Source organism: Zeugodacus cucurbitae, chromosome 6 (assembly GCF_028554725.1).
Source record: "Zeugodacus cucurbitae isolate PBARC_wt_2022May chromosome 6, idZeuCucr1.2, whole genome shotgun sequence".
Classification (NCBI taxonomy): domain Eukaryota; kingdom Metazoa; phylum Arthropoda; class Insecta; order Diptera; family Tephritidae; genus Zeugodacus; species Zeugodacus cucurbitae.
The window spans coordinates 19,999,479-20,017,052 of NC_071671.1; the positions used below are offsets into that span (position 1 = coordinate 19,999,479).

The 17,574-nt window shown below is 39.4% G+C and overlaps 1 protein-coding gene and 1 long non-coding RNA gene across 6 annotated transcripts in view; one reads left to right on the forward strand and one right to left on the reverse strand.

Annotated features, from left to right (window-relative positions):
- Positions 1–17,574, forward strand: part of Caskin1_0 (Caskin-1) — a 61,730-nt gene that overhangs the window by 20,888 nt on the left and 23,268 nt on the right. For all 5 annotated transcript variants that reach the window (XR_008471661.1, XM_011188513.3, XM_011188515.3 and 2 more), the window contains 2 exons: positions 13,003–13,325; positions 13,460–14,184. Coding sequence is in view for 4 of the 5 variants with exons in the window: in XM_011188513.3 (XP_011186815.2) it covers positions 13,085–13,325; positions 13,460–14,184 (966 nt within the window). In the remaining variant the exon portion in view is untranslated. The remainder of the gene's footprint in view (positions 1–13,002; positions 13,326–13,459; positions 14,185–17,574) is intronic.
- Positions 15,635–17,530, reverse strand: LOC128922441 (uncharacterized). The gene is made up of 4 exons (XR_008471662.1): positions 16,506–17,530; positions 16,325–16,443; positions 16,056–16,229; positions 15,635–15,987 (listed from the first exon to the last, which is right to left on the reverse strand). It is a non-coding gene; the product is annotated as an uncharacterized LOC128922441 (long non-coding RNA).

Consider the following 17,574-nt stretch of genomic DNA (forward strand, 5'->3'; position numbering starts at 1 on the left):
ACTGTACTAGTTAGTGCGTTAATCTGTTCCTGTGTCCTTGTGTTAATCACTACCTGTCTATTGTTGGATTCTACTAGTTGGGCTTCTGTCATTCTAATTTGGTGGAAATCGTCAGCGTCTGGGGTACCTGTGATAAATTTAAGGGCTGAACCCAGAAAGTCTAGGCTTCTTGCCATTCTATGGTGTTCGCTTATAGCGGCTAGTAATGTTCTAACATGTCTATTGTCAATCTCTAGCAACTTTCGCATGTGCGATTGCGGGAACAGGTCCGTCATGTTGGCAGTTTCGTCTGTCATGCGCATAAACTCGGTCAAATTAGTTGAGTGCCTCAGGTAATTGTATTCGTTCCATACTAGTGCGTCGCCGTCCACTACCGGTATGTAATGCGAGTGTGAGTAATCCGTTAACTTGGCTGCCGCTATCCCGAAAGTGAGAAGTATTGTGATTGAAAACCTAAAGAAGCAATATAAGGTGATTAGAAATTAATTCGTCATTTTTTAAGGCTAAGTACTTTATCTAAGGTTGTCCTTATGAACTATCCTTCCATTTATTAGGACTGTTGTTCCTAGATCTGCCTCTACTCTCCTCTCCTCACACAGGGGGGTTAACTTGTTCCCCAACCTTCTATTAGTTTTTACCATTACTTTTTCCCCCACTTCAAAGACCCTATTCTGCCTTGACGGGTTATTTCTATCGAGCTGAGCCTGTTGTGCTTGTTCAATTTTACCTTTCACTTCCTTTCGGAATTCTTCGGTTGAGGCGTATATTACCTCAATAGGCTCTTTATTTGTGACCGAGTGTATTGTTCGGTTATATTCAATGGTAGCTTGAGTGATCAGGTCCATTGTATCGCTTATTCTTCTTTCAAGTTTAAGGCACCTAGCAATTTCTACCAAGGTACTGTGAAACTTCTCTACCTGTCCGTTGGAAGAGCTGTGGAGAGGGGGAGCGTTTACGATATCAATCCCATATTGGTTCTTCAACAGAGTCACAATGGTGTCCGAGTTGAAGGACGCCTCATTATCACAATAAATAGTTTTTGTTCCTGGGAAGAAATTAATCAACTGAAGGATGGGTATTTTTACATCCGTTATTGTCCGCGACGGTATCGGTTGAACTACTGCAAATTTAGAGAATTTATCAACACAAGTTAAAAAATGCTTCTTGTCTGTGGAGAAAATATCTATGTGCAGCATTTCACCTGCGTACGATGGAATCGGCGTAACGCCGAGTTCCTGCCTTCTAGGGTGTCGATCGTATTTGGCTTTCGTGCATATTTTGCAGTTTGTGACAATTTCGTTTGCCAATTTGGACATTTTCGGAAAATAATAGTCACAGAGGATCTGTTTCACATTTTCCTGCGCAGCTCTATGAGCACGATTGTGTTCAGTAGTGACTATTTCCCTTTGTTCATCCTTGTTCGTAATATCCGACACCATGTTTTTGCAGTACCAGAATTTGGTAGATGGGAAGCATCTTACCAATTCGTGCTGTATGCTGGCTAGCGCCGGTAGCTCGCAGTGAATCGCGTTCACCACGAGGGGGTTAATAACCTCCTTTACTTCGTCAATGAGGCTGTTTCTATCTATGAAGTGAATAACGTGGCGGGTTTTTCCGCCAAAGAGTATAAAATTTCGTTTCAGAGGGAAACGCGACTCCTCCAAAACTATTTGATTCCTGAAGCAGTTTATGGGTTTTTCTGTTGCTTCGACCGTGTAGGTCAGTGACAATTCACTGTGAATTGTCGCTGCGTCAGATTTGAGTTCGCTCTCCAACGCATTTATGTTCTGCCGTGAGAGAGCATCTGCGACAGAGTTTTCCTTACCAGGTTTATAGTGAATTTTAGCGTTATGCTCGTCTATGAATGCCTTCCACCGTTTTATTTTTGCATTCGGATTCTTATCAGAAACCGCAAACGTTAGAGGCTGGTGGTCTGTATAGATGTTGATGTCCCTAGTTCCGTAGAGATAATTTTGAAGTTTCCCTAAAGCCCATACTATGGCCAGCAATTCTCTTTCATTTGTTGCATAATGTATTTCCCTATCTTTCAGCGTTCTTGAAATCATTGTAATTGGTTTACCATTCTGCGAGAGGACTGCGCCAATACCGTTAGCGGAGGCGTCTGTCGTTAGGTCAAATGGTTTTTTAAAATCTGGATACATTAAGATTACATCCTCAGATGCTAGGATGTTTCTTAATCTTTCGAAGGCATTACGTTGCGCCTCACTAAAATCAATGGGTACCCTTCTAGACTTGTGTTTACTTACTAAGCCATTTTCACCTTTTAGGATCTCAGTTAAAGGTCTTGCTATGGAGGCGAAATCTTTTATGAAACACCTGTAATAGCTTGCTAGCCCTAGAAAGGATCTAAGGCTGAACAAATCCTTAGGTTCAGGATATTCCTGAACGGCCTTGACCTTTGCGGGGTCAGTTTTTGCCCCACCTCCTGTTACTATGAAACCGAGATATTCCACACTTGTTTTAAAAAAATGTGTTTTTTCTCGTGACACTTTCATGTTGGCCTCACATAGTTTTTCCAAAACCCAATTTATATGTTTGACATGTTCCGATTCATTTTCGGAAAAAATTATGACGTCATCGACGTAAACATAGCATGATTTGCCAATTTGTTCGCGTAAGACGTCGTCGATCGCCCGCTGGAAGATGCTTCCAGCATTCTTCAAACCGAATGGCAATCGACAAAACTCATATTTCCCACCGTTAACGGAAAAAGACGTTTTCTCGCGATCCTGCTCGGCGAGGATAATCTGATGGTAACCTGATTTTAAATCTAAAGTCGTAAAGTACTTAGCTTTCCCTAAATTTGCCAGAATCATTGAAATATTCGGCATTGGGTACTTATCGGCAATAGTGCGCTCGTTGAGCTTCCTAAAATCAATAACCAGACGTTTGTTTTTGTTGCCTAACTCGTCGTAACCTTTTTTATCCACGACCCAGGTTGGGTTGTTGTAAGGGGACCTTGACGGTCTAATGATTTTATTGCGTAGCAATTCTTTTATTTCCTTTTCGACAAAATCTGCCACTCCCATTGGGTGAGGATACAACTTCGAATAAACAGGCTCGTTATCTTTGGTTCGGATCGTGGCCACAATCGAAGTGTTAAATGGCAACAGCTCGTTAGAGTCTGCGAATGCCTTAATCCTTTTCAGGATCATTTTTTTAAATTCTGCCTTCACTGAACTTGGTACCTGTATGTCGTTGACATTTGTAAAGTTAACGTTGCTGCACTTATGATATTGCAGATCTTCTGACATGGTACCATAACTTATTTTGCCTCCGTCTAGGTCAATAGTCGCGCCCACCTGCGTTAGCAGGTCAAGGCCTATGATTCCGTCGAACAGTGTTAGATTATCCAACACAAAGAATGGGGATGTTACCCCGAAAATATTTATCAGGCATTTCTCTTTGATTTTATTGGACCCATGGATAGAGTTCACATTAAACGGGGAGTCTACCGGCTTTACGCCTTTAAGCTCCTTTACGGGCCTGACATAATTTTTTGCCGCCCCCGTGTCAATTAAGAACCTTAGTGTTTTCCCAGCCAACGTCCGCTCAAGGAACGGTAGCCGGGAGTGGCCTCTAAAAAATTAATAGAGTCACTTTCGTAGTCAACTTCATTTTCATTGTCTACCTCTGCTACTGCAGCTGCGGCAGCAACCTCATACGCTTGAAAATCCTGATCAACATCCGAATGATTCAAATTGTTGATCCTTTGACGCCTAAAATCTGTCATACGCTCTGAATTATTCTGTCTCTTATTTCCCTGAATGGGAGCATTGTGAATACCGGCAACTTGTGCCTGTTGGTATTCCGTTGGGTGCCTAAATTTAAACGAACTAGGATCGACGTCCATAGGTTCGGGGCCTCTACCACGAAAATCCCTATCATTTTCGCGTTGCCTAAATGATGAAGCCTTTCCTGCATTATTTCTGCCCTGACTCTTGAAGTAATGTGGATTTTTTGCGTGATTGGCATCGCTGCCACTATTCTGTGCATAATTATTTTGTCGCCGAGTTTGGGGTTTTTGACTCCCTGACTTTTGAGCTCTCTCTTCGGCATTTTTAGCGTAAGTTGCCGCGAACATGTATCTATCGTGACTCGACTCGGCCTCGCGAGCTAGCGCCAAGGCACTTGGTAAATCCTTTGGTCTAGCTGGGAATACAGCCTGGTATAGAGGTCTTTTTAAACCCGATACGAACGTGTTTAGGGCATCACATCTAAATTTTTCATTTAGGACAGCTGCAGCAGCTGTATCATATGTCATAAGCGTTTTATTTATTATGAGGGTCAGTTTCTTTTCTATCTCATCATAGTATTGTGACAAGCTCAAATCGCCCTGACGCAAGGTATCTAACTCTTGTTGGAGAATGCGCACTGGAGTTTTGTCAGCGTAGGTGAAATCCAATCGTGCCACAATGGCCTTAAAATTTAAAACTGTGTTAAATGAGGCCAGTAAATTATTCGCTGAACCCCTAATCTTATTCCGAATAATACCCACTGCCTCGTAATGCTTTACGCTGCCTTCATAAGGTTCGAATAATTCGTAGGCGGCCATCGCTGCTTGCCTCCACGAGATATATTCTTCTTGTTTACCATCAAACTCTGGCAATGACTTGACGAGGTCTAATGTCTGACTACACGATTTTCCCTGCACTATCGTAATTTTCTGGTAGCTTTCTACTTCAGGGGTCGTGATCTTCAATGCACTCATCTCGTTCCTAACTTCACTAATTTTTTCATCAATAACCTGTTTCCATTGAGCGGCCTGTGCCGCCAATGCGGCTTCTAACACCGCTTGTACCTGTCTTGCCTCCATACCGGTCTCTGTTTCCACAACGTCGGCCACACGTAACCTGCTAGTATGGTTTATCAATTCCTGCACTGAGTTATCGTAAAGCTCTTTATCGTAAGGGGGGTGGCTCATTAGACCCTGAACAAACTAACACACACAAGTATTTTTTCACTCAAACGCGGCGCAATCGTTAACGGCCACCAAAAACAACAATAAAAAAAAAGATCACTTCACTCTTTATATAATGCTGCTTTTATTAATTTAACAAATGATGACGATTGGCTGTGCCATTCACTTACATGATTTTTCAATAAATAATTCCGTTGCTCTGTGGCTGGTTTGTTGATTGTTGATCGCTAATTTTCCTCTTCTTGCCCCACGTTGGGCGCCAGTAAAGTTTAACAGGTGAGACTGTGTGAGCCGGTCGACCGACGCGGCAAATAATTACACAAGTTATGTTCTGCAAATATACTTTATTAGCCCGGGACTTGTGTCTCGGCTTAGGATCAACTTAAATCTGAGCTAGCCCAAAACCTAACTTAACCACTAAACCCTAATAACGCATGTCCAGTAGTCGACGCTGCCGGCTTTGACGTCTGCGTCGTGCTGCTCTGCTTCATAAAATTGATGATAGTGCAAGTAACGATCGCTGGTCAATTGTTTATGCAATCGGCTATTGACACTGTTTATGCTGTTTATGTAATCTGATATTTGCTTTAGTGGCGGTCGTTGCCCACACACAATCTGCTGATGAGGCAAGATGTTGTATTGGCCTCACCACATTCGTACCCAACTGGAAATTGGGCATTATGTGTTAACTTGTATAAAACTCATTAACCATTGCTGACATCAGCAGTTGTACTGCAATTTAATGCATTGCTGTCCAATAACAACAACAATAATGTAATATTAAGAGAAAAAAGTCTTATGCTGTGACAACAAAATTGTACAGAAATCGTAAATGAGCAAGATTCCCTTCTGCAGCGACGCCCTTTTCTTGGTGCAACCCAGTGGATATGTTTGAAAATATACATATATGTATGTTCGTATATATATGTACATAGTAAAGCATACTTCATCATCATGATGGTCTTCTTATTTTGCCAACTGCCAAGCAGAAAAGCCGGTTCAACAACATTACAACTCATGTTGTAGTTGCATGTGCCTCCCTCACGCATACGTACATATATGTCTGTATGTATGTTAAATGTACTATACATAGTAGTCACTACCAACCGACTTTGTTGTTATTTCATTTTTGTGTGTGTACTAAATGTGTTTTTATTTGTATTGTGAGTAATGCCGGCGGCATTGGACGCAACAACAACACCAATCCTCTATATATGTACCAGAACATATATGTATGTACCTACCACCCAATACCACCCAGCAGCTTCGCCAACATCAACCGCTAAACTATTTTATATGATGCAGCACTACATCCATTTGTACATGTGTATATATCAAAGGCAGCACGCCAACCCACATCACCCCAACCCCAAAACCCAGCAGTGCGCCAGCGCACGCCAAGTCATTATGCAGCATAATACCATATTTCATGCCACAACATAAAAATCTGTATTTAGTAACCGGGTAAATAAATATTATGTACTAGTTGTATATATGTATGTGTGAACGCCTGGTTCCTTTCTCTATGCTTGGGGTCAAAGTGTCTCGGTCTAACATGGCATTTGGCGTAGTCTAACAGTGGCTTATAAAAATATTCAGACTCACATGGGAGTGCTCGCTCTACTCCATATTACTTATATGCATACATACATATTATATATATTTACTACTTTGCGATTTGTTCGGTCGAACTTCTACTTCATTAAATACGGGACGCCCTAGTTTCAGTTTTCACAAATAACGATTTTTACTCGTTTAAACTACGACGACGCCTATAAGTTCGTACGAAACCAAATATACCACAACTCAAAGTGTTAAATCTTTTAAGGTCTGGTAGTGATAAAGAAATATTATTTCTTGACTGCTTTTACTTTCATTAAATTGTTAAATCGAGAATGCAAGAACCTCAAAATCTATTCGTGAACAATAAAATTGGTATTCGTATGAGATTAAGAGCTTGAGTCTTAAGACGATATCAGTGTAATTTAGAGAGTTAAAACCAAGCTAGGCACTCAAGCATAAGACCCGAATGGATGATTTACAATGTGAACACTATTGCTTTTCGAAGAATTCATAGTATCTTCATTTTATTTCTCTGTCTCGGTATGATATTTCGAAATATACCAGTTCTCACTCCATCATCTATATCGAACTCTAAGTGATAAGTTCCAAGATTCACGACTTAAGGTCCCGAATGAGACCCAGAACTATATACAATATTCTATCAAAAATTATGGCAAAGATCTTTAAAAAGCATCTACGACCCACTGCAGTCTGAACGCACCGCTTCGACATTTTCCTACATACCATCGTGCGGTCCTGTTCCTGTTAGCTTTGGCGTGTTGGATGCTTGATTTGCTCAGTTTGTTTATGCAAACCTTTTGCATGACAGACACTTTTCTATTGTTACGCCTATTGTACCATTGTCATTTTTTTACCGTTGCATTTCGTAGCGTTATCTCCACTGTCAGCTCGGCAGCCTAATTGTGCAACACTGGCCATTATGATGATTTTGCTTTTGTTGTACGTACTTTTTTTCTTTTATTGTATTTTGTTGATGTGTTGTTAGACGGATATTATATGTATTTCTGTTATTTGTTGTTGCTTTGTAACAGCTATTTTAGCGATTTTGATGCGCTTCCACATTCAATGGGGATATCATAAAATATACCTATTTACAAATTTCTATTATGTGCAGCGTCTAAGATGCCGCCGTCATGTACCGTTAAGCATTCGAGTTGAGGAGCTAGAAAAGCACTGAAATACCTTAACTCCTTTCTTCCTTTACCAAATCTTGCCAAATTTTCTTCCTACCTATCACCATCAACTTCCTCTTTCTGCTTACCTACCTTCATTATTTTGTGTTACACCTTTTCTGTTCGGCGCTTACAACTTCTCCCAACTCGTCCGACTAAAGCAATATTACTCTAGTTTTCATACTTACTCATATCCTTTTACTATTTTACTACCATTATCCTGGTTCCGGCCGGTGTTTCACTTCCAACGTTGATTCTCTGGTATGTTCGAGGTGAATTTCCGTTTTCCACATTCCTTTGCACCCATATATATTATTAAGCCGCTGCCACTTTGCTCCTCTACTCCTTTTTCACATTTTTATTATGTTTTCCTTTCGGCATTTCCCGTCTTTTGCTGCTCCATGTGTACGTATGTAGTTACGGTTGTTCTTTTTTTGTTGCAATCATTGCTTCGCCTTCCTGCGGCGATTTTTTTTGCACTTACTAGTTCGTTCATTCCTGCTCGCATTTCTTGCTCCTTGTGTTTTTTTGTTACTTTTTGCCGCTCCTTTTTCATTGTGGCTTGCTATTGTGTCTTACTCGTCTGCTGCTCATAGTAGACTTGCTTTTTCTTGTTATTGTTGCATTTCTCTAGAGCTTCACCATTCGTTTCGTCTGCTTCCAGATGCTCCAGTTATTTTCCGTTCACCTGTCGCTCTCACTTCCTTTGCTTGATTGTGTAGCGAATTCATCACTGCCGGTTTGTGGTTTCAACACGAGTCGAGTCGTGTTGCCACAAGTGGCGAAAATGTTGCACACATTTTCATGTTGTTTATCCATTTAGGGTTTTATGTTTAGGGTTTTCGTTCTATATGATATTATAATTATCTAAGAAAGTCGAAATAATGGGGATTACATAAAATATTTATCAAAAATTCTATAGATTGAGATTATATTTATGCTTTGGAACTTGATCCAATTAACGTTGTATAATTCCCGAACAAGATCCTTGATATAGTTATTGTCTATAATATGGTATCCACCATTATAATAAGCCTGATCGCTCAGACCCAATTAGAATGTTTTAATTCCGGGTCTTGAGAGATCAACCTTGTATCAGCTCATTGTAGATAACATTCGTGAAAAATCGTGGAAGCTTATAAAGCTATCTATTAGTAACAGATCAGCCAGCGTTTTCTCTGGTTAATTACTGGTAGATGTATTAATCGAGATTTCAGACCGGAGGGAGAGAGAGCAACAGAGCTTCACAGGAGTTCTTCTGTTAGTAGTCTACCATTAATTTATGAAATTTGTTTTGTGTATCCATTTTCGAACTTGCTCCACATTTTCCATATCGAAGATAGCAGAGATAAACTTGAGATAGACAAATTTTCTACGATTTGAAGATACTTATTGAATGTTGTGGGTGTTTCCAAAGCATGTTTTCATTAGATGCACGACATATTTGTCGAAGTAAAAATCATCAGATTTACTATTTCAGTCTTAAACAAATGATGATTGTCAAATTTCGGTTCCAGAATGTCATTTATGGCCACTCCAGCTCAAAGTTTACCAATCAGCCTGGGTCAAAACTACCGAGTGAGTTGCCACAGAATTTTAAGTCACAGTCATAGGAACCTATTCAACTACTAACTCGGGCTTCTGTCAGGAAATTCCAAAACCCTCGTGTATTTTTTAATTGAAAAATGCATCAATTCTTTAGAAGTCGGCTTAAAAAATATAAGATTATCTACGGATGGTATTTGAGGCAACAAGATGTTCTCCAAAAACCATAGCGTAGAAATCTATCAATTAGTACGAACCTTTGCGCTTCTTTTCAATACATTTGTTATTCTATTTTCGTTCAAAAAGATCACTTCTGTTCTTTCCAAAACAGCCGTACCCCATCAACTTTATTCATCAGAATACCTATTATTATTTCGTTTAGTTACAGCTAACTTGTTACTTTCTACAAAGTGTTTATTGTATTCCACCTGTCACTTAAAAATCTTCTACAACAATAACACAAATGTGTCCAATCCTACAGTTGTTTTCTCCTCCAACTCTCTAGCTTTTGTTCGTGCGGTCAATTTGTCATTACGGTACAAATATTTGACAATTCTGATTGCTTTTGACAATATGGCTGCATGGTTATCTATTTTATATATGTATGTATATGTATGTGTGGACTTTGTTATGTATTTATGCGCTTTCCACATTACACACATTTCGGAGAAAATTGTTGCTGACGCATTGATCATGAGGCATAAAATCAGTTGATTGAAATTTGTAGCAGTCGATTAGTGTTGGCATTTACGAGCAGATGAAATCGTAAAAAACCGGTACAATTTATTGTACACTTAGTGACATACTTATAAAGGTATATACCAACAAAAATAAAAGTAGATTTATTGTAAAAAAATACCTTCACATACATACATATGTATATATAAATGAGTAAAGTTGGTTTGTGGCAGCTTAAAACACTTATTCTACTGCGCTCTCTATATGTTATGCTCTTATCTTTGGCGCGCGCTTGCGCTTCGCTTAGTTTTGCTCTCTCACACTCCCATTGCAGCTCGATTTTTGAGTATCTACTTTACCTTTTTTTATTTGTTTTTTACTCTCTTATACCTTGCATTTTGACAGCTCTGGTTGCTGCACAATTCTTGCCCCAACACATGCTCATCGCATGCGCCCACGTTCGTCATGCTGTGCAGTGTTGCATTTACAGCATTTAGAAATGAATTTCCACACTGAATTTTAATGTTTCTTTCATAGCGTACGCCGCCAATATATTTGTACAAATGTCGGCACTCTCCGTTTTCAGTACAAAACATATTAAGGTATGACACGCTCCGATACCTCGACACATATATGTAAGTAGATACAATACGCCGCCGCTGGCATTGTCGCTAGACATCGTGATTATGCATTCAAAAGTCATTTCCATATAGGAGACACACGAGCCGTGGCGTTCAACATCGTGTCACACGTTCACTTGCCGCTGTGCTGTCTATTTTGTACCGCAATATTAATTTGAGTGCAACGGCTATGAGACGACGTCGACGACTACGTGATACATGATTCGTGATTGCATTCTCGGCAAAAAAAACCAATTGCATGCTATGCTCGGTAGCAAGGCGTCACGACGGCGTTTTGCGTGGCGCAATCAAGCAGTGGGCCATAAGCAAATTTTTGCGCCTGTACTCTCTATGCAGTTGCTCTAGTTTCTTTTTGTTTTTTTCTTACTGAGCCGCATTTCAATTCCAGTAGGATGAAAGGGGCCACATTTTTTAAACACAAAAAAGCAACAAAACAAAACGCATCTTGTGTCGTATTCAACTGCAGTAGCTTGCGCTCCTACGTTTGCATTCGCCTACGCTCTTCTTGCTTGCCTCTTCTCACGTCAATCGGTAGCTTGCGGTCGCTAGTCGGTGTCATTCGTCGTGTTGGCAATATTATAACCGAGACTTTTGTTTGTGTTTTTGTGAATGAAATCGTAATATGACCTTTTACAATTTTATTAATACGCACGCACACACTGACAGCGCCAAACAAAACACCTGACACCCAGTAAGCCGAAGTTGCTGGAGTGTATTGACATTACCCTGCCTCGTTATGCTCGGTACGCGCTCTCGCTATAAAATTGCATTTTCGTAGAAAGAAAACATATCAGCACGCCTACTCGTCAAGTGGCCGCGCATTTAACGGACACCAAGCTCTTCCTTCCATTATTTTTTTTTTACTTTAAACAAACTTTTTGTTTGTTTATTATTGTGGGCGATATCAAATTTCAGGAGTACACTCAAATGCCTGCACTAATGTGCGGGCGTTAAATTTTGTTGTATAATTTTTGGTTTAACTTTTTTCCTTCTCCGTCAATTATTTTATGCTTTTGTTTTTAACCACTGCCAGTTTTATTCACCCCTAACTGGGTGAGGTGCGGGTGTAGGCGTTTGACGTGCTATTTGTTTGGTTGAAAGTGATTTCCGAGAATTTGTTTGCATTGGATTTATTTCACGAATTCATTCAGTAAATAATTAAGCAGCTGTAGCGTTTCCATACGCAATGGATTGATAAATAATCGTAGCAAAAAGGCGGATGCTTACCACTATACTATCGAGGAATTACCAATAAAATTCGACGATTTTTTATACTGAAGTTAAAAATGGTTTTGATCACCCAACTATCTCGTTGGATGCTCACCACTATACTATCGAGGAATTCCAAATAATATTAGTTTCGATAGTATGGAACTGGGTTGGATGATTTTATTCAATTTAACACAGAACGTAGTATAATAGTGTAGTTTCTTTAAATTCATACGGACGAGATTGGATACTTACCACTATACTATCGAGGAATTACCACAAATGTTAACCATTTTATTTAAATGATGTTAATAATAGTTTTATACAGTCCAGCATTGAGAGGAAGTAGTGCTATCCTAAAGGTTGGCATACGTAGTCGGATACTTACCACTATACTATCGAGGAATTACCAATAATAGTAGCCGTTTCATTATTATGAAGTTTGAAAACATTTTTTATTGACTAAAGCACCGATAGAAAATAATACTACGGTGAAGTGTCTTCTAAGGTGAACGTATCCCATTTCTACTAATACCAACAGTATCTATATAGTTCTTCAGCGAAGCACACTCATTCGAAAATAATATGGAAATTTTGCTATAATTAGAGACACACTGAGACTGATAATAAAAATAGGAAAATAGTCCACGTTGACCATTTGATTATTTTGATCCCACATCTATCTCGATTAGTTTTAGTATGCTCTATGGAACCCTAAATTTATGCGAAAGCTTTATTCCACCGTAGCTGAGGGAGTCACTTTTTTGATCTTTCCGATTCTGGGGTCAGTTTGAAACTCTAACTGCATCGATAGGGGCTCTAGACAAATTAGCCCTCATTTAACTATGTCTTACAGAGTTCAGCTGACGATATTTTCCACTTTTCGTCTTTATCGAAGTACCTAAGTCTTTATACAAGATTTTTTACTAGTCATATTTGAACGTCTTCATAGTAAAAAGATGTCAATTTCTATAACCAAATTTTTTCTACGTCATAACCCGTACTGCTGATTAGAAGAACACGAAATAGAGTTCCAGTCCCTCTCAAACTCCGAAAAATCTTTCACATGATCTCGACATCTTGAATATTTTACGTATATCACTTTACATTCCAAAAACACCTTTTCGCACAGCTGTTTCCTCCTTATTCATAAAACACATAACCTTTAAAAACTCATTGCAACAACTCGCTAACTATATTATCTGTACTTCCTTTCATTTTCTCTACATAGAATCCGCTACAGTTAACGTGCGTACGCATTATTGCAACCAGCTGGTTACAGCCGTACGCCATACGGTGTTGTTGTCATTGCAATGCATCGATCATTGAAGCCACACGCACAAGCTAAAAAGGTACCACCACCTGCGCTACCCGGAGATCCAGCACCGCAACAACAGCAAATACCATTATACCGTTTAGGTGGCAGTATTTCGAGTGCAGCTGGTAAGCAGCTGGATGATGGCATCATAATGAGTAGCATGGTATCATCGCCATCGTTGGAGGAGGGCGGTTTCAATTTGCCACGTGAGCCATCGGTAGCATTGCGCATGAAAGGTGCGTATATGCAACATGTGTTTACGAGTGTTTTTGTTTGCATGGAATTTCAAAATATTTTGCATACTTTGTTTACAATTTCTCATTGTTATTGATATTCATTTTATTTACACTTCACCTTTCTTCGCATGCAGATGAAATAAGCGAATACGCTACAGTCATGTCCACATCAGGCACATCACAATCGTCGGGCTCCTCTGCCGGTAATGCCGCGGCTGGCAAACAACAAGCAGCCGCCAATCAAGTAGCCACTGCTGGCGCAACACTTTTATCCACCGCAACTAATCCGCTGCTCAGCGGTTGTCCACCCACAATAGTGCCATGTCCACCGCCCGTGTTTTGCGCCACACTACGCGAACCGCTCACACACAAAGCGGCCGTTTACTATCATCAACAGTTGGCGCTGCAAGAGGATCAGGGTATCGATTTGACACAATCGCCCGGACGCGATTCGCCCGGTTCGTCGTCGGGTTCAGCTGGTTCTGGTTCGCGACACTCAACAGCTAGCTTGGATTCGGGTCGTGCTTCATCGTATTTGACCGGTGTGTCGGGTGCATCGATACGTGGCAGTGCGGGCGGTGCACTCTCATCCCCACGTTGCAGTTCGGTGAGTTCATGTTCGATTGGCAGCGTCGATCGGCAACGTAACGATGAACTCATCATCGATTGGCTAATGGAGATGAAGTATGAGGAGTATGCACAATTGTTTATAGCGGCCGGTTACGATTTACCGACCATTGCACGAATGACCCCCGAAGATTTGACGGCGATTGGCATTAAAAATCCACATCATCGTGAACGCATAAAACAACGTATCGATAAGTTGCAAGTATTGGATAACTTGCCACACTTTGTGCCGGTAAGTCCAGTTTTTGGTTTTTGTGTTTTTATTGGCTACACTATTTACTAATAACGTACAAAGTAGCATAAGTAGACGACGACGACGAGTTGGTGTAGAATATGTAGTTGGGCCACAAGTGAAAAGCTTGCGGCGCTGGTTTTATCACGCTTTCCACATTTTTGTGTAGGTGTGCAGTGATCGATCGACTAGTTGCTGGATTTTATGGCTCTATGTGAACGTAGCACATTAAAATGGCAAATGATTTAATTGGAAGCGTGGTAGATAAATCAAGTGGAGAAATATAATATGCGCGCTGAAAAGCTTAGCTGTAAATAAGATTTTAAATTGCACGTTGTGAGTATGCAAAGCAGATTGTCTTACTGAGGCTTAAAACCTGCTTGCGGCATGTGGGTGGCAATGAGTTTGGCGCATTTTAAATATTAAATGCTTAAGGGTGAGGCACGGCATATAGACGAGTTCCAATTAATTATCGGCTTTCAACAATACTGTCAGCGTTTGATTGGTTCTAACTTTTATCTGCGGCAATAATAGTGTCTGCATGAGCCAAGGATTAAGCATGTTTGCAAATATTGCATAAAGCCTGAATTCAAACTCAAGTATGAAGTAATCACGGGTTTACTAACCACTATACTATCGAGGAAGCAATAAAATTATACATTTATTAATAAACAAATCAAATTATTAATGCAGTTGGAGTGTTTATTAACCAAGTAAACAATTTTGCAAGCTTATTCAAAGAATTTCCGTTTACTTTTGTCGGTTAATGCAGCAAAAGTGAGATTACCGTGGAATTCACATGGCAAATAAAGCTCTTCAGGCTGTCATTTATTCTCGTTAATGAAAAGTTGTTGTTCATCTGTGTTTACTGCTGAACGGAATGCGTTAAATCAACCGATATCACCAACATGTATACATGCCACTGTACTGTTGAGGAAATCGAAGTCAGTAAAACTTTGAGCTTATCAAGCTTTGTACTTACTATTACTTTCGTTGTATTGAAAGTGAAGTTTACTCTATAGACGCCAATGAGTTGTTATCTATAATCATAAAATAATCACCTCTATTTTTCTTAACAGAAAGCTTCTGATAGCGTTCAGTTTTTCTCTGTAATAAATCAATGTATCTGGGTTACATTAGATAAGGTTGTTATTGTGTGCCCCACAATTTTGTTTTGATTTGAAGTGGATATTTTTTAACAAATTTAATCTGTATTTGCTTCGCGCTACTATTAATTGTTGGTCAAAGCCCGATAACCGATGAAAATTAGGGTAAGGTATAATGTTTGGAGTAGGAATAATAAATGTTCCCTCTTTTCCCTTATTAACATTTTCTGTGAGCTTTTCTATGCCTAATTAGACTATGTTTTGAATTCTCGACCAAATAATACATTTTTGTCTGGGTATTTCCTAGGTATAGTGCTAGTGATGTTGGTAGTGTTACACATCGACTGCTGCTGAAAGCGGGAACGCCAAGTTTCCTTTTTTCGACATTAAGCTTTTATGAGAGCTTTTTTGGTCTAATCCGACCAATTTTTTATTTCTCGAACAATTGACTAGCTATATTTACAAAGTTTTCTTTACGTACATATATATTGACTGGAATAAGGCCGAGGTCCCTCATCGCTTTAGGTTCGCTTTTGGATACTATGCGCATAACGGTAACGTAACTGGTCGCACATTTGTCCAAGTACTTGCCACACTTCAAAACTATTTATAGTAAAAAATAAAGAAAACCATACTCCAGTTTTCCCACAAAGCTTTCGAAAATGCCAGCCACCAGCTGTCTGTCAAGAACCTGCTGCTAAAATTGACATATTTTTATTCATAATACCCACACGAAAATGATAATTTCAAAAATCGTAGACATACATATGAGACATGCACGTAGGCCCAGTGAATTCCAAATTTCAGGAATGTAAAGCGCCGTGGAATATTTCACTAGTTAACGGCAGTTTTGACTGGCTAAAATCGCACCAAATGCATTGAGTGAATGATTGGCGATCTACAAGCGATATGTGTGGGTTGCGTGGCGAACAGGTTCAACTGCAACAACAACAACACAAAAGCATTACAGCTTTGTAAAGTAAAGTCTATATTTTTTTAACAAAAAGCTGTAAGCGATCGCTCTTGTTACATACGTGACTTTCTTTGCAATTGCAATGGCACTTTTCGCACTGCCTCGTCGCCTTCATCCACTTAAGCGTTCCACACACACCTAGCTGTAGCTGTAGTTATGCAGCTGTGAGTGAGTTATTTCCTGCAGTTGACACAATATACATATGTGTATGCTTGTAGAATGCTACTGATTCATTTATTTACTTAAGCTTAAGTCGCGATAACAGCCGATATAATATCATGCTTAATAATAATAATAAAAACAACAAACAAACAACCGCGTGTTTCACTGCTGGCTTGTGAATATTTTTTATGTGCAATGGGAATGCAACGCAAATGCAGCTATGCTGACACCTCACCGTTGAACGGTCGCACATTCCACGCTGCGCATGCAACTCTGGACTCTGTCACACTCACATAAACACATGCAGAAATGCACTTGTGTCGTTACAGCCAACAGCCAACGGTGTTTATTTTTTGTTTATCATTGCGCGCTCTTTTTTCAGTACATTTATCTGCTTACAGCTATATGTGACTGCCTTTTATCGTTAAAGCCATGGCTTTTCTCTATTTTTGTTCATTTCATTTCATGCATTACTGTGCTGTTTTGTTATTCAATTTTTCGCAATCACCATAAAAATCGCCATTTAGCAGTTATTGCTTTACACAGACACATACACACTCGCAAAAGCTATAAACGTACAGATACACTACTCAAGCGGTAATTTACTCAGTCACTTGCACCGGCGATGTGTTGTTGTGTATGATTTTAACTTATCTCACATTGTTTTTAACTTGTTGCTATTTCTTCTTGTCCTTATCCACTTGTGTTTATTTTCCTCTTTTTTATTATTTTCATATTTTTTGTATCTTTTTCTTTTTTTTTTCAATAAAAGCCGTACACTTGTTGCGCTTTTGGCCTTTAGTTATGCTTACCGTTGTGTTAGGGTATTACCAAAGTCATTTCATTAGCTTTGTTGCACGGTGTCGAGCTGCAGAGCAGACAACATGCTATGTGCTGTAAAATATACAGTGTGTCTTAAAAGTATTGAAACTTTGTCTCAAACCATTAGTTAACCTATTAAAACTAAAATTTTAATACGATTGAACAGTTAACTAGCTTCTTCAAAGACTTTGTATCTATAATATATGCATATTACATTTAAGATTTCTGAAAGTAATCGTAGATCTATCTAATGTTCTCAACATAGATCTAACTTCGTACATTTATTTTGAGAGTAAGAAAAAATCCGTCGAATTTCTCTGTTTTAGA